The sequence below is a fragment of the Pan troglodytes genome, chromosome 1 (genome assembly GCF_028858775.2).
Source record: "Pan troglodytes isolate AG18354 chromosome 1, NHGRI_mPanTro3-v2.0_pri, whole genome shotgun sequence".
Classification (NCBI taxonomy): Eukaryota; Metazoa; Chordata; class Mammalia; order Primates; family Hominidae; genus Pan; species Pan troglodytes.
In genome coordinates this window covers 145,054,631-145,082,063 of record NC_072398.2, presented here as the reverse complement: position 1 = coordinate 145,082,063, position 27,433 = coordinate 145,054,631, and the positions used below count along the sequence as shown (strand labels likewise).

The window sequence follows — 27,433 nt, the reverse complement described above, 5'->3', positions numbered from 1 at the left end:
AGAAATACATAAGAAGCACAAGTTTATTCATTGCAGGAGTGTTTTTCATTGCAAAATGCTGGAAACAAACTAAATTTCCATATGTAGGAGAATGATTGAATAAACTGATACATCCACACAATGAAGTACTATGAAGCTACAAAATTACATAAAGAGCTCCATGAATCGATATGATTTCCAGGATATATTTTTAAGTAAAAAAAGCAGAGTGTCAAAAAGTATCTGTGGTATGTAACCTTTTATGTAATAAAAAAGTGTAAGAAAATACACATACATCTGCCCCTTAAACAAGCAAAACATACACACATACACAACTCACAAGAAAGATACACCAGAAACTACTGAGATTGAATACCTCAGGGGGCAGGTGAGAACACTGAAAAAGAATAAGAGGATGAGGACAGGACAGAAAGGTAGGGAGGGTAGTACACTTATCTAACTTTGTCCTATATAGCTTTGCCTTGTAGAATAATTTCTCTAACTTTTCTGGAAGAAAATACAGTTAAAATTAAAGTTTAATATAATTATACTTTTAATATGAGTTTCCTTACATGGTTTTAAAGAAAAAAATATGAATTATTTTTCTGCACCTTGTAGTTATCCATGAATAAACTCAGCTTAACCACTGATTACTCTAAAGTGGTAACGGTGGTGGCTACTGAGGAAGGCTTAACCTCTGATTTTAGCCTTATAGAATTTAACCTAATTACTCCGTGGAAATAATAATGATTAATAAATACAATTGCAAGATATTTTATGACTGTAAAATATCAACATATATAATTAGTTCACTGGGCTAACTCAGATTATTTTTTCTGTCTGTGAGACTATCTTCTAAGTTACCTGCCCTTCTCCTACTCTTATCTCAGGCTCCTTCATATGCTCTTGGTACTATAAAACTTGTGCTTTTGAATCACATTCACCCTGTACTGCAAAGGCAATCCAGCTCTCCTTCTCTGTTCCAGCTCCTGTGCAAATTAAATGTCAATGGAAAAAATCCATAGCAAAGCTTATTAGTGTCTTTCTTTTATCACTTTGTTTTTAAAAACATTTATAGAATGCTATCTCTGTGCCACGCTTTGCTGCAGTAAATAGTAGTAATAATTTTCCCAGGCTGCTAAAACAGAATCAGATGATAATTTCCATGCAGAGAACAAGGAGAATGTTCTGACTTCTTTTGTGATCTTATACCTTACTGGGTTGAAAACACTCTCATTCTATTGGATAAAGGTTCTGCTGCCATAAAGAACAGAAAAATAAGATGTGGTTCTTTATTACTGCTGTTAATCACCTGTGGAGCAACCCCCAATGATTCTGATTCAACATTTTTGAGATTGGCCCTGGCAATCTGTATGTGTTTTTTCTTTTTAGTAGAGACAAAGCCTCACTATGTTGCCCCAGGCTGGTCTTGAACTCCTAGGCTCAAGCAATCTTCATTGTAGCCACCCAAAGTACTGGGATTACAAGCATAAGCCACCATGCCCAGCCTTAAAAATAAAAAAAAATAAATAAAAATAAATTTAAAAAAACTTCTACAGGTGATAGTGATGCCCAGTAAAGGTTAATAAATCACTTTCTATAGCTGGCAGTTTTATTATCAAAAACTAAAATTACTATTCATTCAAATAAGTTCTCTGCCTAGATAAGTAAAATAATCTCCTTAAATCATTGCCCTACTGGCCAGGTGCGGTGGCTCACCCCTGTAATCCCAGCACTTTGGGAGGCCGAGGCGGGCAGATCATGAGGTCAGGAGATCAAGACTATCCTGGCTAACACAGTGAAATCCCATCTCAACTAAAAATACAAAAAATAAGCCTGGTGTGGTGGCATGCGCCTGCAATCCCAGCTACTTGGGAGGCTGAGGCAGGAAAATTGCTTGAACCCAGGAGGCGGAGGTTGCAGTGAGCCGAGGTTGCACCACTGCACTCCAGCCTGGGCAACAGAGCGAGACTCTGTCTCAAAAAATAAAATAAAATAGAAATAAAAAATCATGTCCCTACTTTCAGCACTGTTTCTCCCCACAGTCTTACGTTCACACAGCAGCCAGAGTAACCTTTGAAAAGCATAAATCAGATCAGATCATGCCTCTGCCCTATTTAAAGCCTCTCATGGCTTCCTGCTGCACTTAGAACCAAATCCAAACTTCTCACTATCCTCTATGAGGGCATACATGATATATCTCCTGCCTACTTTTCCAACTTCATTGTATACCACTTTCCTCTTCATTCATTCTGCTCACTCCAGTTACATTGGCATTCTTTCTGATCTTGAACTGGCCAGGCTTTTCCGCCTTAGGTCTAGACAATGTGTCCTGTCTTCAATTATGGTGGTGGTGGTGGTGGTGGCAGCTAATACATACTGAACATTTCCTATTAACTACATGCTGAAGTGTTTTACATGTATTAATGTGTGTAATAAAACAACTTTATGAGGTTGGTACTATTAATATTTCTGTTTTACAGATGAGGAAAGGCCCAGGGAGTTGAAGTAATTTGCTCACGGTACTCAGACTAACTCCTCAATTCTCACTCAGAAGATGTTAACCCCAAAATTCTGTAATTTTCAGATATTAACTTAAACTTTTTATCACCCAGTTATTAACAAAAGCTATCATAGAAGTATATATGTAGGTCTCATCATTTTGGCCCCTACTAGAATTACTTTCACTGAATTATGCTTTCACATTGTAACATCCATCTATACTGAATAGTAGAAATGACACAATACAATGAATTGCTACCCTCTTTTTGAATAATTAATATGTTCTAACCCAAAAGAAAGGAGAATCATATAACTGATCATGTGTCATCCTTTTGGCAGTGGGAAGATCGTATTCAAATCTGAAATCCCCTTACGACAAAATGTACAGAGCTTTGTGACTGTATTTCAGGCAAAAGCCTCTTACATTTCAAACTAACCAAAAACTGGGCCGGACATGGTGGCTCATGCCTATAATCCCAGCATTTTGGGAGGCCAAGGCAGGTGGATCACCTGAGGTCAGGAGTTTGAGACCAGCTTAGTCAACATGGCAAAACCCCATCTCTACTAAAAATACAAAAATTAGCCAGGTGTGGTGGCAGTCACCTGTAATCCCAGCTACTTGGGAGGCTGAGGCAGGAGAATCGCTTCAACCTGGGAGGCAGAGGTTGCAATGAGCCCAGACGGCACCACTGCATTCCAGCCTGGGCGAGAGAGTGAAACTCTGTCTCAAAAAAACATAAACAAAAACAAACAAAAAACCTTATCCAAAAATTACCTTAACCAACAACTCAGAAATTATTTTATTAGTCCGCAGTCACTCTCTCACTTACTTTTCAAAGAACTCCTGCAGCTCCTTTCTCCTGCACAGTCCCCTTACTCTTGAGATTTAGTTTCAAGACTAAGAAAACAGAGAATATCCTATCTGACCTCTTTCAACTTCTTTCTTCTTTTGAAACAAATCCCTACAGTTATGCTGTGTATAACTCATTTATTTTTTACCTTCCTCGCTTTCAAGAGAAATGAATTTGTATATAAGTTGTCCTCTAAATGTTGCTTCAGCTGCAACACTCAAGTTTTTATACTGATTCGTTCTCATTCACTTCTAAATATTTTCTAATTTCCATTGTGATATTTCTTCTCTCCAGACCATAAGTTACTAAGGAATGTATTTTTCAGTTACCAAAATTTATTTTACTGACTTTTTATTATCAACTTAAAACTTAACTGCACTGTAGACAAAGACTGTAGACTTCTAGGGGTGAGTTTCCAGGTGTAGTATTTTTAAATTTTGTTTTAATTCATCTGTTACATTGCTTCATCTAATACCTTTATGCAGATGATTATATAAATATGTATCTCTAGTCTACTTTTCTGAGCTTTAGGCCTACAGTTTTAAGACTCTTATTAGACTAATTTTCTATTTCTCCTAAAGGCCTTTCAACCCTAACAGATTCAAAGCCAAAACATTATTTCCTGCCACTCTGAATCTCTTCCTTCTCCTCCTCCTCCTTTTCCTCTTTTATTTTCTATTTTTGGAATGATGATCCACATTCTACCCAACTTTTCAAGCAAAAAGTGTTAAAATTGCCTTTTATTCCTCTCTCTTACAATTGGAATGAACTGTTTTATGTGTTGTGAATTATATTTTCTAGTTCTCTCTTTAAGCTATCCTTTCCTTTCTATTGTCACAGGACCTCATCATCAATCCCCTGCTCTGCGGCACCATCCTTCTAAATAACCTTTAGTTCATCTCCTTGGCACTCCTCCTTCCCTTCTTCTCTTTTATCCTTCCCCCTGCTGCTTTGCATAAAGCACAACTCTGATAATTCCTTTCTCTTGCCTAAATATCTTTGGTTAATGCATACAGGATAAAGTCTGAATTTAGCACAACGCATAAGACCCTTTACCTGAGAAAAATTCATCCACTATACAAGCAGAAAGTTTTCAGGCTTGGTTTGCTACCAAATATACTATATAAAATTCTTGGACCTGCAAGTTTATTAAAAGCCTAATGTTGACAAGGATTTGGATAAAAGTGTTGTCTCACATATAGTTGCCTATGTACTATATTTTTATGATCAAGAAAAAGTTATGCTCCTTGAATTAGGCCCCATTTCCCAAAACAATCTAGCATCAGTTCTTGACAGAGTACAGGTTACATTTTTAGCCCCATGAAAAAACTTAATACAGGTGAAGAGGAAGGATTGGTACTCTGAAAATGCTGGGGCTCAGGACCTTATATTAGTGGTGCTAAAATCAGAGATAATGAGATAATGTTTTCAGTGTTGATGGATATTATGAAATTTTAAAGGGAAGAGAGAAATAAATAAACATCTTTAGAACACCAAGTAGTAAGTGAAAACATGGCGCATGCATCCTTTAACCAAGCTTTATGAGAAAGAAGAAAAATGACTCAAAACCATACTTATAGCAAGGAGGTAACATAGCCATTTCTAGTGTACATATCACCTGTAACTGCAGTAATAATAGGGCAATACAGTCATAATAATAACCTTTAAAGATAATGAAAATTAAAATAGATTCTGTATCCTCAGTATGACAAGGCAGTAAATACTATTCATTCCAGGAAAGCTTTCATTAAAAATGATTTAAATAAAAATTGTAGGCTCATATGGAGAAGCTTATACTAATCTGAAGTTTTAATTACTCAATTTCCTTCCTATCAGAATGCTGAGATCAATATACTACTGTATTTTACTTCCTATTACCTCTCTATTGGTAAAACTAGCTACAATGAAGTTTTGAAGACTCTATTTTTTCTTTTTTTTTTTTTTTTTTTGGAGACGGGGTCTCACTTTGTCACCCAGGCTGAAGTGCAGTGGTGCCACCCCAGGCTCAAGTGATCATCCTACCTCAGCCTCCCGAGTAGCTGGGACTACAGGTGTGAGCCACCATGCCTGACTAACTTTTAAAACATTTTTTCTTTTTTTTTTTTTAGCAACGGGGTCTCACTATGTTGCTAGGGCTGGTCTAGAACTCCTGGACTCAAGGCGATCCTCTCACATCAGCCTCCCAAAGTGCTGGGATTGCACCATGCCCAGCCTGCTTTTTAGATTTTTGAATGATCAATACCCAATGTGTTTTGAAATCATACAGTAAGTAAGAATAGGCATTTTCTAAAGAAATCAGCCAACCTTGAAGGACAGCTGTGAAGTAAGAAGTAGATCTTATGGTTTACAAAGAGAGGGAGACAGCATCAGTACAGCAGTAGTCTTAGAAACTCTGCCTACTACTCTGACACTATGACATTATTGCTCTAACTTATTTATTCTGATGCCAATTATTTTCTCAGCCTTCTGCTGAATCTATGACTCTAAATTAAATATGTATGTACACTGATACGTGTGTGCTTGTGTGTATGTGTGTGTGTGTAGGCACACACAGGCACACACATATCAATATGGGCATATATTTTTGAAACTAGAGTGAGCTTCAGAAGTTTCATCTCCATGTAGTATATCTTTGACTCATAGGTCTGACTCATAGTAGGATTTTTTAAAATCCAAATGTTTTATCTCAGAAGCTTATGTTCCTTATAGACTTTTAGAAAAGAAGGCCACCGTATAACCATTAAACCAAAGTCAAAAATTTTAAAGTATATACAAACAAATTTGATATATGTACTACAGACTTAATTGTATTTATTTTAGAATACTGTATGAGATTTAAATGATATATGGATATAGCAATAATTGGAAACATTTTGCATTAATAATTCAGTGGAGTTTCTTTCCTGAAATTTGGTTCCAAGTCTCAAGTACTTGTTATTAATAGCTGTGCAGAACAAATAAATCAGCTGTGATCCTAATCAGTGTGAAAATGTGGCTAATGCACTTTTCTGTTTCCCTAGGATCCCTGTTGCATACCTCGTGACATAACAGAAAAAATGTAGTCCAAACTATTTACGGAGATCTAAACTTTAAAGAGGATCTTTCTTAAGCCTGCTATGTTGAAACATGTTTTATCAAACAAGTTTAATTTCCACCATTTTGTTTCAAATTTATTAACTTTCCACCAATATTTTACCTCTGGTCCTGGAGGGCCAGATGGTCCTTGGAGTCCTGGGTCACCTGTTTGGCCCTAAAATGGGGGGGGGGGGGGAGGATCAAAGTATAAACATTAACTTAATAAACAAAATTAAAAGAAGAAACAGGCATATGGTAAACAAATAGCAGTCAGTCATTATATTATCATGTCAAACAAGGTTGTAATGACTTTTTAGAAAAATTTGTAACCATCATTACTGTAAAAGTTTTTAAATAAGATGTTTATGGGTTTAATATACATTCACTCAAGTGTTAAGTGATACAAACAAATTAATGAGTCAAGTGCTCAAATCAAGAAACAAATTGTGTGTTTATATGTGTTTCACAGAGATAAGACAATAAAGCTGGACTCAACAAGATAGGGAATTCTAGAGGAGAAACTGCTTTTATAAATAACCACAGTCCCAGGGCTGTCTCTGAAAATTCCTCTCTCCTTTGATACTGTAAGTGGCCTGAGTTAGTAATTAAGACTCACCTGGATTGAAATCCTTGTTGCTTAATCTCTCTAAGCCTCAGTTTTCTCATCAATAAAATAGAAATAATAATTATAGTACTAACATTCTCAAAGAGTCATTGGAGAGTTAAATTAGATAATATATGTAAAGTGCTAAGCACAATGTCTGACATATGAAGTACTCATTAAATGTCAACCAATTCTACAATCATTATTCCTTCTCTTCACACCCTTTCTGCTTTCCTGGCTCACACATAGAATTCCTAGACTGTTTTCATCCTTTAATTGAAGTTTTAAGGATTCAGTTTCCGTATCTCTGAAGCTAGTTTCTGACATTCATGATAAAGACGTGAAATCAGGGTTAAAGGAGAAAGTGACAGGAGAGAGAAGTAGGTATAAAGCCTGAAACTAGAGAAGGCTAGCAATGCTATCAAGAGATGAAAGTTTGGAAAGGGAGGACAGTAGTCTGATATATCCATTTTCATAAGAAAAACTATTGCATTCATTATTTCTGTCACATTAAGTTTCTATATGAGCTTCAAATTTAATTTAAATAAGCCTCAGATCACCTAAACTTGCAAGTTACAATACGGGATTGCCCATTTTCCAAAACCTAAAGCACAGTTTCCAATATGCACTTAATTCATTCTCAGTGCTGAGGTATCTGGACATAAAACAGGACACCATAAACTACTGCAATCAAATCCAGAGAAAGGCAGTGAAATATTATGGAAAGGCTCATTTAAGTTTCCCTTTCCAAATAAACAAAAACAAAATCTGTGATCCATCAGAATCAGTATACTGAAGTTCTTAAAATGACAAGCATCTCTCTTTAAAGAGATAGAGATAGGGGCGAGGGGCTCTCATTGGAGCCCTCTAGTGGCAAAATCCAACCACAAAGCTAAATTTCTAAGCAGTGAGGATAAAATAGCAATACCCTAGGGCTTTGTTTTCAGAAAAGCTGATTGACAATCAGATATTTAAAAACAGAAATTGTGTAATGATTTTATTTGATCTTCAGAATAATTCTTTGTTTTGTAAAACTTTGATTGCAAATTTCCTATGAATGTCAATTTTTCTTTATAAAAGCTGACATTTTAAGTAACTTATAGATAACTAATATTAAATAAACCTCTACAAATGACAAAAATCTCTAGCTAAAAAATGGATAGGGCATAACAATTGTGTTTGTTTTCTTGGTCTAAAGGAAAGTGTATTTACAAACAACCTCAGAGTGGTAGTTTTCTCTATTTTTTTAAAAATACTTGTAGAGCAAAAGCTTCCCTATTCAAGAACTGTAACAACTTTCCAAATCAGGACATTCCTTCTTATATCTTGAAAATATTATTTCATGTTACAACTTAGATCTACTTGGAAACAATATTAGTTAGTAACACCAACCTCTTAGGTAACAGAAAATTAAAAGTAGGATCTATAAAATAGGGAAGACATCCTTATGATGTTGGCATTCTTTCCACGACAGTAAACAAATATTTTAGATAGGCATTAACTTATATAATTGAATGTGGGAGTTTGTTTCTTAATATAATAACTGATTCTGCATAAGCAACTTTTCATCAAACAAGTGTCTCCTTCTATAAGAAGGAAAGGTTTCCTGGTCAAACACCTACAGTTTTTCTATTAATAATATATACAGCCAGGTGCAGTGGCTCACACCTATAATCCTACACTCTAGGAGGCCGAGGTAAGAGGATTGCTTGAGGCCAGGAGTTTAAGACTAACCTGGGCAACAAAGCAAGACTTGGTTTCTACAATTTTTTTTTTTTAATTAGCTGGGTATGGTGGTGGGCACCTGCAGTCCTTGCTACTTGAGAGGCTGAGGTGGAAGGACCACTTGACCCCAAGAGTTGGAGACTGCAGTGAGCTGTGATGGCGCCATTACACTCTATCCTGAGCAACAGAGGGAGGCCCTGTCTCTAAAAATATATTTTTTTAATTAAAACAAAAAGATACAAACAAGTAAAAAATAAAACAAGAGACAAAATACAAGGCTATCTCACTAATTTTAATTCATGAATGCTTATCTTATCTTCGGCCCAAAGTAGTTTTCAAAAGTTTGATAAAACAAATAAAAAAAAATCAATTATCTCCCTACCAAAGTAATTCCTGCTGACATTAATTTTCTTTATTAGAACATACAGAAAGGTGTAAAATGAGTAAGTAAATGAGACACTCTCACTGTCTCTTGCTCCCTGCCCTAAAAGAACATCATTAGCATTTATTGTGACTTCTTTCAGGAAAAAAATACTAAGGGCTTTAAGATAATGTGTTAAAGGTGAAATAGGCTCTCTGCCTTTTCTTTAGCTTACACTAGGAGGAATATTAGTAAGTACTATGTCTAAAAGAGAAAAACATCATAATCACAGGACTATAAGGAACCTTACATATGATATGGCCTAAACTTTCTTTTTTCTTTCTTTCTTTTTTTTTTTTGAGATGAAGTCTCACTCTGTCGCTCAAGCTGGAGTCCAGTGGCACAATCTTGACTTACTGCAACCTCTGCCTCCCGGATTCAAGCGATTCTCCTGCCTCAGCCTCCTGAGGAGCTGGGACTACAGGCGCCTGCCACTATGCCTGGGTAATTTTTGTATTTTTAGTAGAGACAGGGTTTCACCATGTTGGTCAGGGTGGTCTCGAACTCCTGACCTCGTGATCCACCCACCTCAGCTGCCCAAAGTGCTGGGATTACAGGCGTGAGCCACCGCACGTGGCCCTAACTTTCCTTTTAAACATGAGAAGCTGGTACCATGGTGGTTAAATACCCAAGGTGATAGCCAGTAGGTTAAGTGCCAGAGCTGGGACCAGAATCCAGGTCTTTGTCTCTCTAGCCAATGATTTTTTTACTCCCATCAACATGTTATAAATATAAATTTAATCAAAGAGTAAGGAATACTAAAATGGTTTGCCTTGTGTAAGCACGATACTTGACTCTAGTTTTCTCAAAAAATTAATTGTAAAGCACAAAAAGTACTTATATTATTTATTAGTTAATAGTGCCCTTAGAGCATGTATTGTATCATTTCATCCTATTTGGTCAAGCGCTAGAAAACTGTCACATTATTTTAAAAAAAGAATATGTAAAAAGTATCTTATTTTGCCAATCACTGCAAATATCAGAGAGTCTTTATATGGTTTAGAACCATCCTTGAAAAACAGAAGTTGTTTGTTAGCTTCATGACCTAGTCTCATGATCCAATTTATGCACTCTAGAGTTTCTGAGATTCAACTCAAGGGTACAAGGGAGGGTACACGGCTTATTAGGTTAAGCCCTTATGGCAATAAGCCCAGGGCAAAGAACTAGTATAAGCAAAGGTCACCACTAACATTTCATCGAATAGATGCCAAAAATTGTTCTTTGGGTTAAATAATTCCTAAGAGATGTATATAAAATACTGTCACTGTTAGAAGTCACAAAGAATGGGGTAAAGTTCTATAATTTAATACTGCTTCCTGAGATAAAAAAAATAAACAATCCTGAGATGGAAGGGTAGAGTTAGAGGGAACACAATGAACTGCTCAGGAACATAACACAATTATTTTTAATGCATATTTTAATGTGACATTAATAAATTATAATCCTATATGTATTTTTTGTATGATCATCTCTACCTTTTTCATAGAATTGAATCCTATATCTAATTTTTTCTATCTGTAATCACCTTTACCTTCACAGAGTTGTAATCAATATTAAACTCCTAAAACCATCTTAAAATATTAAACCCTAAAACAGTATGGCACAGTAGCTAAACGCATGAGCTCTGACATACCTGATTGCCTAGGTTTTTCTGAATGGTCACCTACTAGGTAGGTGGCCACCCAGGTGACCTTAGATGTTTTCTAACACTGTGTCTCAATTTTCTTAATATAAAAAATAGGAATAATAATAGTACCAACTTTGTAGGATTGTTGTGAAGATTAATTTAGATGTATAGTCCTTAGAATACTGCCTGGTATTGTGTAGATACTCAGCAAATGTTAGCTACAATAATTATGATTTTTAATATTTAGAAATATATTTTCTCAAGTTTTAACCATTTTATTTAAATAGCTTTAATTATTAAGTAATTTTAGATTTATAATTTTTTGAGTTTTATGTTAACAGCAATATAAGGTATCTTTTTCTTTCATCTAATTGATGTCCAAGGGTTAGGAAAAAAAATAAGGATTTAGAATATTTTGGTCCACAAGAGAGTGCAAACATGCTACCTTTTCTTCAGACTGTTTCCTTAATAAAACTGATATTTTGAAAAGTTAAAATATTATTTAAGGTGCTTTATATTTTCTGGCTTCAAAGCCTATTGTTTTAATTTAAATATTGTCTATATTAAATTATTCAGTAGAATAATATGACCAAGATCTTTAGGACTCTCAGAAACTTGGCTTTGGCCTAGGGTTGGGAGTAGAGGGAAGTCCAAAAGTCTATGGAATGTGAACTGAATACCTGAGGGATTTGCTATATTCTAAAACTAAGGAGACAAACGCTCAGTAGGCTTATACCCTACTTAGATCAACAGTGTCGAGACTCATGCCATGGCACGCACTCTGTCAATTACATAGAGCAAAGCAAAAGTTCAAACCTACTGAAGGCCCTGGCTTTCCTCTCATCCCTGGTGGTCCTGGTAAACCAACAGCACCCTAAAAGAAGAGAATAACAGACAGAAGAGAAAGTTATTATACCACAAAAGGCAGACATACCACTATTTACAAACTGCTAAAAAATTTCATAAAGTATGCTAAAATATTGAGACAAAAGTTTCAAACAAGAACTTAAAACCATATTGATACCACATTCTAACACAATACATGGATAAAATAATAAGCAGTTCTTTCTTTTGAATTTACACTTTTTCATATTTACATAAAATTAATGGTATAAACATTACCTTGTCTCCAGGATACCCGGGTTCTCCTAGCTCTCCTGCTGTGCCTTGTTCACCCTGGAAAGCACAATTTCATGCAAAGATACTTATGTATCACAAACATGGCAATATTATAAGAAAGCAAATATTCATTGTAGAAGAATAATTTCTCTATTTTTCTTACTTCTGAGGAAAACTAATATAATTGATACTACAAATTAGACTCCATAAAAACAAAATATTTCATAAATTGTGTTGACTGAAAAGTAAAAGACAAATGTGATAAAAATTATTTTTATAATATTAATATTTAAATCACCTTATCACCTTTGATTCCAGGTAGTCCTTTATTCCCTGAAAGGCCCTACAAAAAAAGGTGACATTTTGTGATATCATAGACAGATTAAAGGGAAATATCCATTATACAAATAGAACCATACCATTGGGCCAGGAATTCCAGCAGGTCCAATTGGTCCCACAGGGCCAACACTGCCCTGGAAAACAGTAAGGAAGAAATGCATCATTAAGCATTCATTAGGATTAGAAAGAAAATGTGGCAGAATTAATAAATTAATGAACCCAAAACAGCCAACTCACTAAGCTCCTACACGTGCCTTGTTCTTCAACAACTTATTTTCCTCTCCACATTTATAAATCATACCAATATTTCAAACTTCAGTGAAGTCCATCATTTTTCTGAAACCTTTTTATATTTGTCTAGTCCACAGAGATTCTTTCCTCCTTTGAGCTCCTATAATACTGTCCATGACATTCATCTTGCAATATTTCTCCAACTAGATGAGACCTTCAAAAAATATTTTAGTGCCATGTTCCCAGGAACTAGTCAACAGATACTTCATTTGATTGCCTTAGAGTTTTATTTCACCCACTTATTCAGCAAATATTTTTTGAGCAGTTACTATGTGCCAGACATCCTAATGATTTGATTTTAAAATTTCAAATTTGCAGAATGAGAAAATTTATCATAATTTCAGGGATAAACTCAGAGGCAAACAAAAAGCTCTACTCTTCTGGGCTTATCTCGTTTATTCATCATTTAATATTTACTAAGCATAATATGTACAAGACACTGTTGAAGAAAAAAAGAGAAAAAAGACATAATCTCTAACATCAAGGTTCTCAATTTAATGCTCTAATTCTTCAGAAACATTACCACTATTATCTCCTGCAAGCAAGAGACTTAGAAAAAACTTCAATATGTCATCTTAGAAGACAAAGGGCAATAGCAACATAAGGGTATGAAAGAAAAATCTGAAAAACAAAATGGCACTTCTTGGTGGTTTGGGATCAGTTATAATTTCTGTGTCACTGAGGTCTCATTTTTCTTCTTTTTCTCACGACCTTTCTTTGCCTGGCTTCCTTACTACTCTTTATAATGGAAATCCAAGTTAGTTCAAACTTCTCTTTTTAGTTTCTAAATATTAAGGAACTCTTAAAGTTGCATTTGTGAAATGCTAAGAATGTTACCTCTTGTAGTTAGAATTCTAATTTCTTAGGATAGCATCCTAGGCCCTCTCTATTAGGCTTCCATCAAACTTTCCAGTCTCCTTTCCTTCCATTGTCCTCATTTCCCTTCCACTTTACTTCTCCCTCCCCGAAATCCTCCATTCTAGCTGCAGTGGACTGTCTTTCATTTTCTGAACATGCTCTCCCTTACCAAATGCTCAGAACCTTTGACAAGACAGTTACCAGTACTAGAATGCACTTCTACTACACTACTTAGTACATGGCACTGTACTTTTTTTTTCTGCCTTCCTAGTCTGTGCATTTTGTGACAGCGGAAACACGTTTCATTCATTTTTTTTATTTCCCAGACCCAACATAATAACTGGCAGATAATGGTTCTGAAATAAAGTGTAGAATGAATACTGAAGGGATTAATTTGAAATGGTGATTTCTAGAGCTCAATATCCTAACATAACAGCATTTCTAATTGTCTACATTTATATAATACAAATTTCAGAATGGAAAATAAGACATCATACGGATGAGTCTTAAAGCCTGTGAAATACAGCTAAGATAAATTATTTCTAACATGTTTAATCCTGAAATATATAACACCGTTAGAGGCAAAGGGTAATACTTTCCAACTTAATAGATATGCAATATTAATACATGATGCTTGTAATTTCAAATTATGTCAATAGGAAAACTTGTGCTTATGATTACAGTGGCTAGTTTATTCAAAGTTCATAGCTTTAAAACTTATGATAGGTTAGAAAAATACAAAAATATCTCTGTTTGGAAATTATGCAAAAGTAATCCAAGTAAGTATGGAAAGGACTATCTTAACAAACACACACACAAATCTTTCTTTGTGTCCTTTTGTTTTCTTCATAGATAAAATAATATTCTTAACTTTTTTCAGTAAGTATATTACTAGCATCTTCAGATGAATGTACTTTGTATATATAATATCCTATTTTACTTTTCAGTGACTCTACATGAAAAATCACATAACAGTAAGTATTGGGAGATATGAAAAATATATTATAATGAACTTAGAAAAATAAAGAACTATAAAGTAAAATTGAATACTATGGAATTGAAATTTCCAAGAAACAGCATGTCACAAATTGAGTGGAAATCCTAGTCCTGAGAAACTATAGCCTTCTGAAAGCAACTCAGTTCTCAGTTCTACAAAGGTAACCTGAAAGTCCTTCAGCATTCCCTACCTACCAGCTCATCTTCCATAAGAACATGGAACAGACAGAAGAAATACTTTCATGCGTGGGAGCCTTGTTGAGGGTGTTTGGGATATGGCATCAGAGACAGAGGAGCCTCCCACACAGCTCCTCTAAGAACTTCTGAGTTAAGTCAAAGAAATAGAGAGACCCAAAGGATAAGTTATTTGTATTAAAAAGAGCAGTCACTGGCCAATTAATAAGGGTTCATATGGTATACTGTAGAAAGGACTGTGAATTCCACATGGTGCTTTTAAATCACACCCATCATACTCACACGTGATACACATTGTCACTAGTCTAAGAAAGCATATAACAATGACAACCAACTGCATGGAAAAAATAATTTACATAAAGCAATAGCATCTCTTATCAGAAACTATACCTGCTGGAAGGGAACATCTGAGAGATAAAGCAGAGGCTGCTGCTCCGGGCAAGCAGACAAGTTGTTTACTACGCAATATAAAGGTTCTTCATAATCCTTCCCAATTACTTTCAAAACCTCAATTCCTTCCATTCTGCTCCCAAGCCCTTACTTCTTATGCTACAATCCCACTACTCCTCTTTCCAGTCCCAAACATTCATTTTCCCCCATCTTCTGTGTATTTGAACACAGCATTTTTGTACCTAAAGAAAGCTTTTCCCCCTTTCACCCCACCCCATTCATATACAATCTTCAAGATATAGCTCCAAAAATATCTCCTTTGTGAAGCCTACTCTGACTTTCTGAGATAACACAAATTGCTCCTTTCTCAGTGGTTTTACATTTAATCAATTATAGCAGTAATCACAGTATATGACACTACTTATTTTTCCTTCTATGCCATTAGATTGTAATGTTGCCAAAAATAGGAATTTTAACTTGTTCATATTATTAGGCCTAGCAGTTAGTTCAGCTATTTAGTAGGTGCTCACATTGTTTTAATTTTAAAAAGTAATGAATGTAAAATGGAAGTAACAATACCTGCTTTATCTACTTTACAACTCATTGAGGAGCAAATAAGATATGTATATAAAACTACTTTGAAAAGTAGAAAGGACCATCTATATCAGTTTAGAAGAGATGAGGACTACAAAGATGACTCTTACTATCTGATATGGTTTGGGTGTGTCCCCACCCAAAATTTCATCTGAATTGTAGTCTCCATAATCCCCACATGTCAAAGGCAGGACCAGGTGGACATAATCAGATCATTGGGGAGGATTCCCCCATGCTATTCTCATGATAGTGAGTGAGGCTCATGAAATCTGATGGTTTTATAAGCATCTGGCATTTCCCTTGTTGCACTCACTCTGTTCTGCCACCCTGTGAAGAAATGCCTGCTTCTCCTTTGCCTTCCAACATGACTGTAAGTTTCCTGAGGTCACCCCAGCAATGCAGAACTGTGAGTCAATTAAATCTCTTTCCTTTATAAATTACCCAGTCTCAGATATTTCTTCACAGTGGTATGAGAACTGGCTATTACAGTAAACTGGTACTGCAGAGAATGGTTGCTGCTATAAAGATACCTGGAAATGTGAAAGCGACTTTGGAACTGGGTAACAGGCAGAGGCTGGAACAGTGTGGACGGCTCAGAAGAATACAGGAAGATGTGGGAAAGTTTGGAACTTCCTAGAGACTTATTGAATGGCTTTTATCAAAATCCTGATAGTGATTTGGACAATGAAGTCCAAGCTGAGGTGGTCTCAGGGTAAGATGAAAAACTTCCCGGGAACTACAGTAAGGGTGACTCTTGCTATGCTTTAGCTAACAGACTGGTGGCATTTTGCCCTGCCTTAAAGTTCTGTGGAACTTTGAACTTGAGAGAGATGATTTAGGATATCTGGCGGAAGAAATTTTTAAGCAGCAAAGCATTCAAGAGGTGTCTTGGATACTCTTAAAAGCATTCAGTTTTATGCATTCACAAAGAGATAGTTTGGAATTGGAACTTAGTTTAAAAGGGAAGCAAAGTATAAAAAAGTTCAGAAAATTTGCAGCATGAGAATGCAGTAGAAAAGAAAAACTGATTTTCTGAGGAGAAATTAAAGTCAGCTGCAGAAATCTGCGTAAGTAATGAGAAGCCAAGTGTTAATCCCCAAGACAATGGGGAAAATGTCTCTAGGGAGTGTCAGAGATATTCACAGCAGCCCCCTCCTATCACAGGCCCAGAGGCCTAGGAGAAAAAAATGGTTTTTGGGCTGGGCCTAGAGCCTTGCTGCTTTGTGCAGTCTCAGGACTTGGTGCCCTGAATACCAGCTGTGGCTAAAAGGGGTCAACACAGAGCTCAGGCCAGTGCTTCAGAGGGTGCAAGCCCCAAGCCTTGGCTACTTACACGTGGTGTTGAGCCTGCAGGTGCATAGAAGTCAATAATTGAGGTTTGGGAACCTCTGCCTAGATTTCACAGGATGTCAGGAAATGTCTGGATGTCTAGGCAGAAGTTTGCTGCAGGGGTGACACCCTCATGGAGAATCTCTGCTAGGACAGTGTAGAAGGGAAATGTAGGGTCAGAGGCCCCACACAGAGTCCCCACTAGGGCACTTTTTAGTGGAGCTGTGAGAAGAGGGCCACCGTCTTCCAGACCCCAGAATGGTAGATCCACCAACAGCTTGCACCATTCACCTGGAAAAGCCACAGGCACTCAATGCCAGCCCATGAAGGCAGCTGGGTGGGGGTCTTTACCCTTTAAAGCTACAGGGCGGTGCTGCCCAAGGCTGTGGGAACCCACCTCTTACATCAGTGTGACCTGGATGTGAGACACGGAGACAAATTGAGATCATTTTGGAATTTTAAGTTTTAATGACTGCCCTACTTGATTTTGGATTTTCATGGAGCCTGTAGCCCCTTTGTTTTGGCCAATATCTCCTATTTGGAATGGGAGTATTTACCCAATGCCTGTACCCCCATTGTATCTAGGAGGTAACTAACTGCTTTCAATTTTACAGGTTCATAGATGGAAGGACTTGCCTTGTCTCAGATAAGACTTTGGACTTGGACTTTTGGGTTAATGCTGGAATGAGCTAGAACATTGGGGGACTGTTGGAAAGGCATGATTGTGTTTTGAAATGTGAGGACATGAGATTTGGGAGGAGCCAGTGGCAGAATGATATGGTTTGGCTATGGCCCCACCCAAAATCTCATCTTGAATTGTAATTCCCATAACCCCCACATGCCAAGGGCAGGACCAGGTGGACATAATTGGATCATGGAGATGGTTGCCCCATGCTGTTCTCATGATAGTAAGTGAGGCTCACGAGATCTCATGGTTTTATAAGCATCTGGCATTTCCCCTGTTTGCATTCACTCTGCTACCCTCTACAGAAGGCACCTGCTTTTCCTTTGTCTTCCACCATGATTGTAAGTTTCCTGAGGCCTCCCCAGCAATGTGGAACTGTGAGTCAATTAAACTTCTTTCCTTTATAAATTACCCAGTCTCAGGTATTTCTTCATAGCTGTGTGAGAATGGACTAATATAGTTATCATTAGCCATTTCCTTTTCTGTAGAATCTCTTCCCATGAACTGAAAGGTGAATGGAGAAAGAGAAAATACAGAAGATCCAGTTATTTTTACTGAGTACTTTTATGTGCCAGACAGTGTGCTAAGTTTTGGAGCAGAAAAGTAGAGATAGAGTGTTTCAGGTAGACAAACATGTGCAAAACCTTGTAGCAAAGATGCTGCATAGCATCTGAGAATTAACAGCTTTGCTAGTATACAAATAGTATGTCATGAACATGTGGATAAGAACTAAACCAGACTAGATATCTTGGGCCATATTTAAAACATTTGGTCTTAATCTTGACAGTAACAACAGAAGCTTTTTAGCTAATCAACTCCATGCTAATAGATTAAATAAAAACTGCATGAAGAGCATCTTTGGAATCTAACTCCTTTTGCCTACTTCCTTTCTCTACCCACTGACTAATATCTACAGGTTTAACCCTATTCTAAGTTCTCAGGAAAAAAAAAAAACAACATCACACAGAGTTTCTCAGAAAGGACTAAAGAAATCTCATAAGGTAGATAATATACACATAAGGGAGTATAAGTTTTAAGGAGGTGGTACAGACCAACAAAATTCTGGACTCTGGATTTAGATCACCTGGCTTCAAATCTGGGCTCAAACACTTATCAGCTAAATAGTCATGGGTTGGTCTGAGAATGGAATGACTTAACAATTGTGGCTAGTCCACTGAAAATAGTAAACAAATGTGAGGTGCCCTCAGTAATTTTATTATTACTACTACTACAAATCTTACCATTACGTTAGAGAAAAGTTTAAATGTTTCAGACTCACACAGGTTCTTTGACTCTAAATCCCATACTCATGTTATCCCAAGATGGCAAGTTAAAGCTTATGCTGACTTAAATTTTACCACAGTTCCAATAACTAAGCTCCTGACTTATTTATTTTTATTTATTTGTTTTTTTTTTTTTTTTTTTTTTTTTTGGAGAGATGGGGTCTTGCTTCATCACCTAGGCTGGAGTGCAGCAGCATGATCATAGCTCACTGCTGCCTCTAACTCCTGGGCTCAGGAGATGCTCTCACCTCAGCCTCCTAAACAGCGGAGACTACAGGTGTGCTCTACCTCACTTGGCTAATTAAAACATTTTTTCAGCTTTATTTTTATTTTTTTCAACGTTTTTTATTTAAATAAGGAGAATTCTTCCCTATGGAAAGAGCTAGCACAATCACATATTTGAAAGGAGAAACAATAGGTACTGAACCGGAGGGAAAGGGCGAAGGCTGAGTGTACCAGCACCAGCCTGGAGAATCCACAATTCCACTTCCTATCCAAGGTAAGTTTCCGAAAATAGTATATAAACAAGTTGCACATTATACCTTTAGCCATCATCTGCCCTTTCAAATATCTGGTCTACATGAAAAGAGAAAGAGGAAAGGCCAAAACGAAAACAAAAGGAAACAAAAACAAAACGCAACCCTCTCAAAAACAAAAGAAAAAAAACCCCAAAATCTTTTTTACTACACAAAGCATAAGGTCAAAAGCTTACAGTACCAGTGTCCCCTTCAAGCCATGGAAGAAAAACATCCACATAAAGCCTTAGCAAGAATTTCCACTCTGAGGCTTTGTAACATGCTGAAGACAGGGCCCTGGGGGTGCTGCTGCCATTTTGGAGGCCACCAACTGGGGTGGAGAATCAGTGAACAGCACGTCTCATGCACTTGGAAGATCACCAGCCAAATATGCACTGGTGGCCTGGTGGAGCATGGCTGGGTGACTGCCTACCCCCAACACTGAACCACTCCTATCCTGGATGACCTACTTCTTAGGTCTGTCTCACATTTCACAAAAGAGCTGGAAGTCTGCATTTCTCATTCATCACAAAACAGGACAAAGCACACACACTCTAGTATCTTTGGTCATCAAAGGCCATTTCCAACAGACCCTCAAACCCACGTTTGCTCTGCAAGAAGTGAAAAGGGACAAATGAAGATTTGAAGGGCAGCCTGCAGCCACTTGGCAGAAGGAAACCAAATGGCAGGGAGGGGGCTCCACCAGAGCTGCCATGCTGCCACAGTGGGCCAGGCTAATTTTCTTTTTTCTTTCTTTTTTTTTTTTTTGTTGTTGTTGTTGTAGCATTGGGATCTCATCATCTTGCCCAGGCTTGGTCTCAAACTACTAAGCTCAAGTAACCCTCCTGCCTTGGCCTCCTAAAGTGCTGGGATCATAGGCATGAGCCACCATGCCTAGCCGTGACTTCTTTGACCAAGCTGTCACCTTGTGCTTTGGGACAGCTAAAGGTAAGGGAAAGAAGACTGAAAGAAAGGCTATCAGTATATTGAACAGATATTTGCACTCCCATGTTTATTGCAGCACTATTCACAATAGCCAAAATACAGAATCAACTTAAGTATCCATCAGTAGATGAATGAAGAAAATGTGGTACATACACACAATAGAATATTATTCAGCTATAAAAAAGAATGAGATTCTGTCATTTGCAACAACAGGAATGGAACTGGAAGACATTAGTGATATAAGCCAGGCACAGAAAGGCAACTAACACATGTTCTCACAAATATGTGGGAGCTAAATATATGAGAAGGGTAGGGGTGGGGGATATAAAAGGGATGATAAATAGGTACAAAAATACAGTTAGAAAGAATAAGATCTAGTATTCCACAGCACAATAGAGTGGCTATTTTTAACAACAGTTGATCACAGATTTCAAAATAAAAGAGTGAAATTAGAATGTTCCTAACACAAAGAAATAATAAGTGCTTGAGGTGATACAAGCACCAATTATTCAAATTTGATCATTACACATTTTTGCTTGTAACAAACATCACATGTACCCCCTTAATATGTACAGCTATTATGTATCGAAAATAATTAACAATTTTTTAAAAAGGAAAGAAGAGGGTCTTCTATGTCTTACGCTTTCGAGGAAACTTTGTCTTAAGTATACTTTAGCGCACAGGTACAAATACATACATATAGGTCTATAAAAATATATCATTATTTTTTCTTATCATAAAATACAATTAATTTTTTGACTTATACTACTGGTCTAATTATTCATATCTGGTTGAAAAAAATACATTTAATCAAGGTTGATAACCAACAATGACAGTAAAACCTCTCATTTTCCTAAGTTTCAAAAACACATCTAACACATATAAATTGCACAATAAAATATTTTCTTAAGAATGATGATATTTAGTGATACTCACTCTAAGCCCAGGAAACCCCGGAGGACCAGTGCCACCTACAAGTCCCTATTGTAAAAGAAATTTACAATACTTATTAAATTTGATTCCCAACTACTAAGGGTATTTCTGAAGATAAACACAAAACTTTCTAGCTAAGAATACATCAAAATGTACCTTCTACTATAGCTAACTTCTGAAACTCCCCTAATCTATGCATCCTCCTGAGAAGGACAAACCTATGGTGGCCATTTATGTTCTTCACAAGTGCCCTTGGCTAAATGCTTTTGGATGCCAGGACTACCACCTAGCTTAAGCAGAGTCCTCTCTGCCTCCTATGTATTTAACCAAGGAAGTAAATCCCATCAATAATCAACACTGTACACTTAATTATGCTATCCATTCTATGAAAAGATAGGTGGTCAGCACGTAGGGTTAGAAAAACATTTTCAGACGGTTTAAAACACTATGGACTCTTTTGAAGTACATTATTTAAATTCTCTAATCTTCATTTTTCTCATTAAAATAGAAATACCAATATTTGTTCTCACTGTAAATATCACAATGAAATTTGTCATATGTAAAGGCACCATAAAAATGTATAAAATTTTCAATACTGTTAAATTATTTATATAAGTATCAGATTTTTCATGATCATTATTAATTTTTCCAGCGGATTTGTGATTGGTCTTTTGAACTCATTGTCATTACACTTTATAGTCTTTAAGATAATTCCTAATTCACTTTATGTCACTGTCACATTATTTACAAGGCACAAAGTACATGAATGTCCTTCTTTTTTTGCATTTCAAATTCTGTTTGGAAACAAAGGCAGAGAATATACTATAGAGAATTATAAACCAGTAAACTAAATATATCCAGTTGACTATTGTATTTTAAAGATTTTAAAAACTCAAAATGCTCCTGAAGAAATATTATTATATTAAATGAAGAGCAGATTTCAAAAAAGAAAACTTTAAATATTCTAGGAGTCTTAACAGACTTCATGGATAGTAACTGACAAAAAGTTATGTAAAATGGCTTCACACTAGGTACACAAGTGCACAAATGGCATTAAAAATAAATAATGTCTACTTTATTATGCTTGAAATGGGAAGCTCCTCAGAATCATATGCAAGAAAAATGGTAAACATTCCACTTAAAACAACATTCAAGTTTTTAACAATTTATTTGAAAATCAGTTCTACTCTTATCTGCTATGCCTTGTAACAAATGCAGTCTTGGCTGAATTCACTGAATGAGCTAATATAGTTTTAATTCGGAAAAGAGAAGTAAAAAAGAAGAAAAATAAACTACTTTAAACTCTTCATGCTAGTGATTTACTTATGTGTAATTATTGGAACTATTCCCAATTTAGGCTACAGAGATTTTGTGTTTTTTCTAACTCACTTTAAAATCTTATGAAAAGAATATGTGAATGGCTTGGATTGGGGAATAGCTATTGGATGGTTTTTAAGAGCAAAATCTAAAGCTTTTCTACCTAGCGCCAAAAAATAGCAATCCATCATCATTCTTTGATGATATAATTAAACTAATTTTAGAATAGTAACTCTTTCTCAATCTGAACATTGACAGCTAAATAATCCCAAAGTAGAATAATTTTCTATAAAACACTAAGAAGTAAGGTGGATCAATGACAGGTTTGAGTCCAAAGAGCAATCGCTGAGTGTACAATTTTTATATAAGGCTTGTTAGTACTTTCATGTATAAGAGACAGTATTGTGATCACATATTTTTAATATTTTACTTAAGCAATTATACTTAACATCATCAAAATAATTAATTTAAAGATTGAATGTCATGATGAAATTTGAAATATTTTTGGTTAATTTCCTAAGTTGAAAAATCACAAACTGGAATGTGCACAGTGGTGTGGAGATTGTTTTTCCAATAGTGTTTATTCACAAATATGATAATAAGGACTGTAAGTGCAGTGCTATGAAGTATGAATGATGTTAGAATGCAAGGCTGAACCAACATAATGTACTCACAGGACTGCCGTCAAGACCAGCAGGGCCTCTGTCTCCAAAGTCACCTGGAAAACCCTGTCACAGGGAAAGAGGAAGAATGCCAACATATATAAATAATTCATTTTTGCTGTATTTTCTAACAAAGAATTTAGTAATAGAAAATATTAATTTCCTAACTCTTAAACTGTAATGCAACAAACATTCTTTTGCATAACACGCTTAATTGATTTTAAATACAATATTTCAAAAAATAAAAAATGAAATACAGTATTTCTATATGTTATAAAAATTATTTTATATGCCACATAACATATACAGAAAACGAAATTGGAGAAGTTTGTTCATCATACATAAAAAATCACCAAATGAGAGGAAAAACAATGAAGATTTCTGGCTGAACAATCTTCAGTTATCTCTGCTATTCCAAACTGTTCCTATACTCACCCCACAGAGAATAAAATAGCTAGTATTATTAAGCACTTGCCATGTGCTAAAGGGTTTATGCACATAATTATATATACACACTTCATTTCATCTTCATAACAGGTCTATTCAATAGATACTAATATTCTCACATTGTTGTTGAGGAAGTTAAAGCACAGAGAGTGTAGGTCACTTGCTCAAGGTTAGACCATTAAAAATGGGTGGGACTGAGATGTGAATGGAGGCAGATTGATTCTAGAGTCCATGTTTTTCAACTATGCTATACTGAATACTTTAAATCATCATTCCAAGACATACATGTAAAACAAAAAGTCCTTTAAGTACAGTTTTATTAAGGAAACGAATAATACACATAAATACTACAAATTTAAAATGAGGTGAAAATTAAAAGCTTCCCAAATGCCTATTGAGAATTCTACATGGTAAAACTATGAAGGATGGTAAAATAACAAACCTTCTCATTATAAATTCTATTGTAAAATAACTCAACGCTCAGCTACTCTTACTTTACAATACTACATTTTTCTCTAAAGATTTACCATTCCTCAACTTTAAAGCTCACTTTTTAAGAGGCTATTTTATAAAAATGTTTATAAGACTTACTATTGTAAACATTTTCATAATATTCATTTACTAAAACTAGGAATAACAAAAATAAAAATCTATCATTAGATTCTTATAATCTCTTTACATAGGCAAGTCAGTATTAAATATTATGTTTAACAGACTGCCAAAAATTACTGGTTCCCAGAGCAAATATGAATAGGTTAAACTTAAAAGATAGTTTAACAATGGAAAAAATGTACAATGTTTCTAAAATATAGTTAACTCCTACTAGAAGCACAGTTTCTCTTATTCTGTAATCAAAGGATAATGTAAAAACCATCTGTGTAGTCAAATATATTGTAGCCATACTCCCTTCAAAGTCAGCTGAAGCTCAAGCATTTTACTTTCGTTGTCTTTGGAAGTCAAATTTTGTTGTCAACAACTTGCAAATCTGCAATATATTATCCTATTCAGTATGAGCTAACATGGATACTTGAAAGTATTTATGACACACAGGTAATGGAAAAAGTAGAGGAAATATACTACAGTAAGTCTGAAACATAAGAGATGATTGATTTTTTTTAGATAGATCATTAGTAGGTTTTCCAGAAACCCCAGTGAAATAATAAAGTGTAGGGGACACACTGCATGATTCCATTACTGTGTAATGTCCAGAATAGGCAAGTCCACAGGGACATAAAGTAGATTAGTGGTTGCCTATGGCTGGTGATGTGGGGGAGGAATGGAAAGTGATTCCTAATGAGTACAGGATTTCTTTTGGGGGTGATGAAAATGTTATAAAATCAGATACTGTGATGGCTGCACAATTCTGAATATACTAAAAACTGCCAAATTATATACTTTAAAGGTGAATTTTATGGTATGTGAATTATATCTCAATAAAGTTGTTCTTAAAAAACAACCTGAACAAGGAGTGGGATTGCTGAAAAATCTTTGGGAATTCACTCAGGATTGCCTAGAGAATGTGCTGTTCTCCCAATCCTTCCCAGTCCCTTGCATCCAGTGGGAGAAACTGTTCTCTGGCTCACCTTCCCTCAAAATGAGTAATTTTTCCCCACCTAGGAGAGGGAAGATGGGAAAGAGAAGAGGGGAAAGAACTGTGATCAGTTCTTCCCTTATCACAAAATACTTACTTTCTACAACCAGCAGAAAACAATGCAATATTCATTAATTTCAACTTCTTATTCTTCCAGTAGTTCACAAACATGTGTATTAGTTGTTCACCTTGACTTTGCCCCTGAAATAATTTAATTGAATATCTACTTTAAATTTTTAATGTATTTTTCTTTATTATTATTATTATCGTCGAGATGGGGTCTCACTTTGTTGCCCAGACTCTTCTCAAACTCCCAGCTTCAAGTGATACCTCCTGCCTCAGCCTCCCATAGTGTTGGGATTACAGGCATAAGCCACTGTACCAAGCCGTTGTGTATTGTTTCTCTTCTCACTTTATTACTCATTAAACATTTCATTTTAATTCTCTATTCTTGATAGAGATAATTTATTTTTTAATCCCTCATATGTTAATCATGTATTATCAATTTTTGAAATAATTTCTATGAAATCTAGACACTTCTTGTTTTATGAAATATTGCACAGTTAATACCACAAAGGCATTATTTGGCTCCTTATTAGACACATAATATTTTCTTTTAAAGAACAACATACCAATGTTTTATATTGTTGAATATTTCCTTGCTTGTTTAATGTTTATTCAGTTGTTTTTCAATGCTAATAACTGCATTAATATTTTAATACAGGTGAGGTTCTATATTCTTTTAATCATGAACTTAATGTTTGCAGCCACATAGCTTCATTGCCAAAAAATGGTCTTCAAGATTGGTTGTGAAATATGGAATAGTAGTGACAAAATACATATCTTTCCTTTAATTTTATAATACAAAAGACAGTCTCTATAATTTCTTTCTCCAGTTGAAAGAATGTTGAAGAATGAAATATTTTGTTATATTTGCCTGGTAGAAAATTATTATCATTAATTTAAATCAAATTGTGTTTTCCTAAAAATACTCTCACGTTGCCAAAGGACAAAATGGCCATTTAGCAGGATTATCATGCAACAGAGATAGGAAAGCTCAAGAGTTTTGCTTTTCTTGTTCAATTTGCCAGTTTCACGAATGTTAACTTTCATCTTCTAATGAGCATGCCAGAGTCACATTGTTGCTTCTGTGTTGTATATAGTTCTCTTCTTCACATTTTGATCAGTTAAAATATTTTATGTGATGAAGAATATGATGTTTCAGGAATTTCAACAAATCTCTTCAAGTTGTAAATAATTTTCTATTTTCTCATTTATTTCCAGTGATCAGTGTGGTGGACACTTTAAAGGATCTCCAAAGATTCCCATTTCCCAGTGTTCACACTTTTCTATGACATCCTCCCTTTGAGTGTAGCTAGCACCTATGACTTGCTTCATCTAACAAATAGCATATAGCAAAGGTGATGAGGTATCACTGCCATGATTATGTTACACTATATAAGACTGTCTTAGCAGCCTGGAGCTAGAGACTTCTCTTATGAGTTTGATGAAGTAAGCAGCTGTGTTGGAGAAGTCCATGTGGCCAGAAACTGTGGGTGACTCTGCAAACTCTAGACAGTCTATAGGACCTGAGAGTGGCCCATAGCCAAGAGCCGGCAAAAAGCCAGAGCCCTCAATTCTACAACCTCAAGGTAATAAATTCTTCCTACAACCTGAATGAGTCTGGAAATGAACTTTACCCCAATCAAGCTTCCAGATGATAATGCAGCCTGTCTGACACTTTGATTGTAAACTTATGACCAGAGCAGAAGACTCAGTTAAGTAACACCTAGATTCCTGACCCATGAAAACTGCAAGATAATAAATGAATATTGTTTTTAAGCTGCTAAGTTTGTGGTATTTGTTATGTATCAATAGAAACAGAAAACCAATTAAATTGGTAATTAAATCTTCTTTAGAGAATATATAACGTCTTATTTCCAAATTTTACCATAGGTAATGCTCAATATAAGTCTACTGTTGTTTCTAGTTTTAAAAAACTTAGATCATCTCTGAAGATTTTCTACTGCTGTCTACTTTCTATTACAAATTATAATAACAAAAAGTATTAAAATTTTTGTATTTACTTTTTTGAAAATTTGACTTTATCTTATTAAATATCTGTATTTTAAACTTTATCATTCTAGCATTTCATGTCCA

The 27,433-nt window shown here is 35.6% G+C and overlaps 1 protein-coding gene and 1 pseudogene across 6 annotated transcripts in view; one reads left to right on the top strand and one right to left on the bottom strand.

Moving 5' to 3' along the window:
• Positions 1 to 27,433, bottom strand: part of COL24A1 (collagen type XXIV alpha 1 chain) — a 404,239-nt gene that overhangs the window by 257,463 nt on the left and 119,343 nt on the right. For all 6 annotated transcript variants that reach the window (XM_016921775.4, XM_063799997.1, XM_063799993.1 and 3 more), the window contains exons 14-20: positions 23,248 to 23,301; positions 21,260 to 21,304; positions 12,323 to 12,376; positions 12,202 to 12,246; positions 11,907 to 11,960; positions 11,605 to 11,658; positions 6,529 to 6,582 (exon numbers count right to left, since the gene is read on the bottom strand). In XM_016921775.4, the coding sequence (XP_016777264.1) occupies positions 6,529 to 6,582; positions 11,605 to 11,658; positions 11,907 to 11,960; positions 12,202 to 12,246; positions 12,323 to 12,376; positions 21,260 to 21,304; positions 23,248 to 23,301 (360 nt within the window). The remainder of the gene's footprint in view (positions 1 to 6,528; positions 6,583 to 11,604; positions 11,659 to 11,906; positions 11,961 to 12,201; positions 12,247 to 12,322; positions 12,377 to 21,259; positions 21,305 to 23,247; positions 23,302 to 27,433) is intronic.
• On the top strand, positions 19,236 to 20,016 carry LOC134807874 (uncharacterized; annotated as a pseudogene).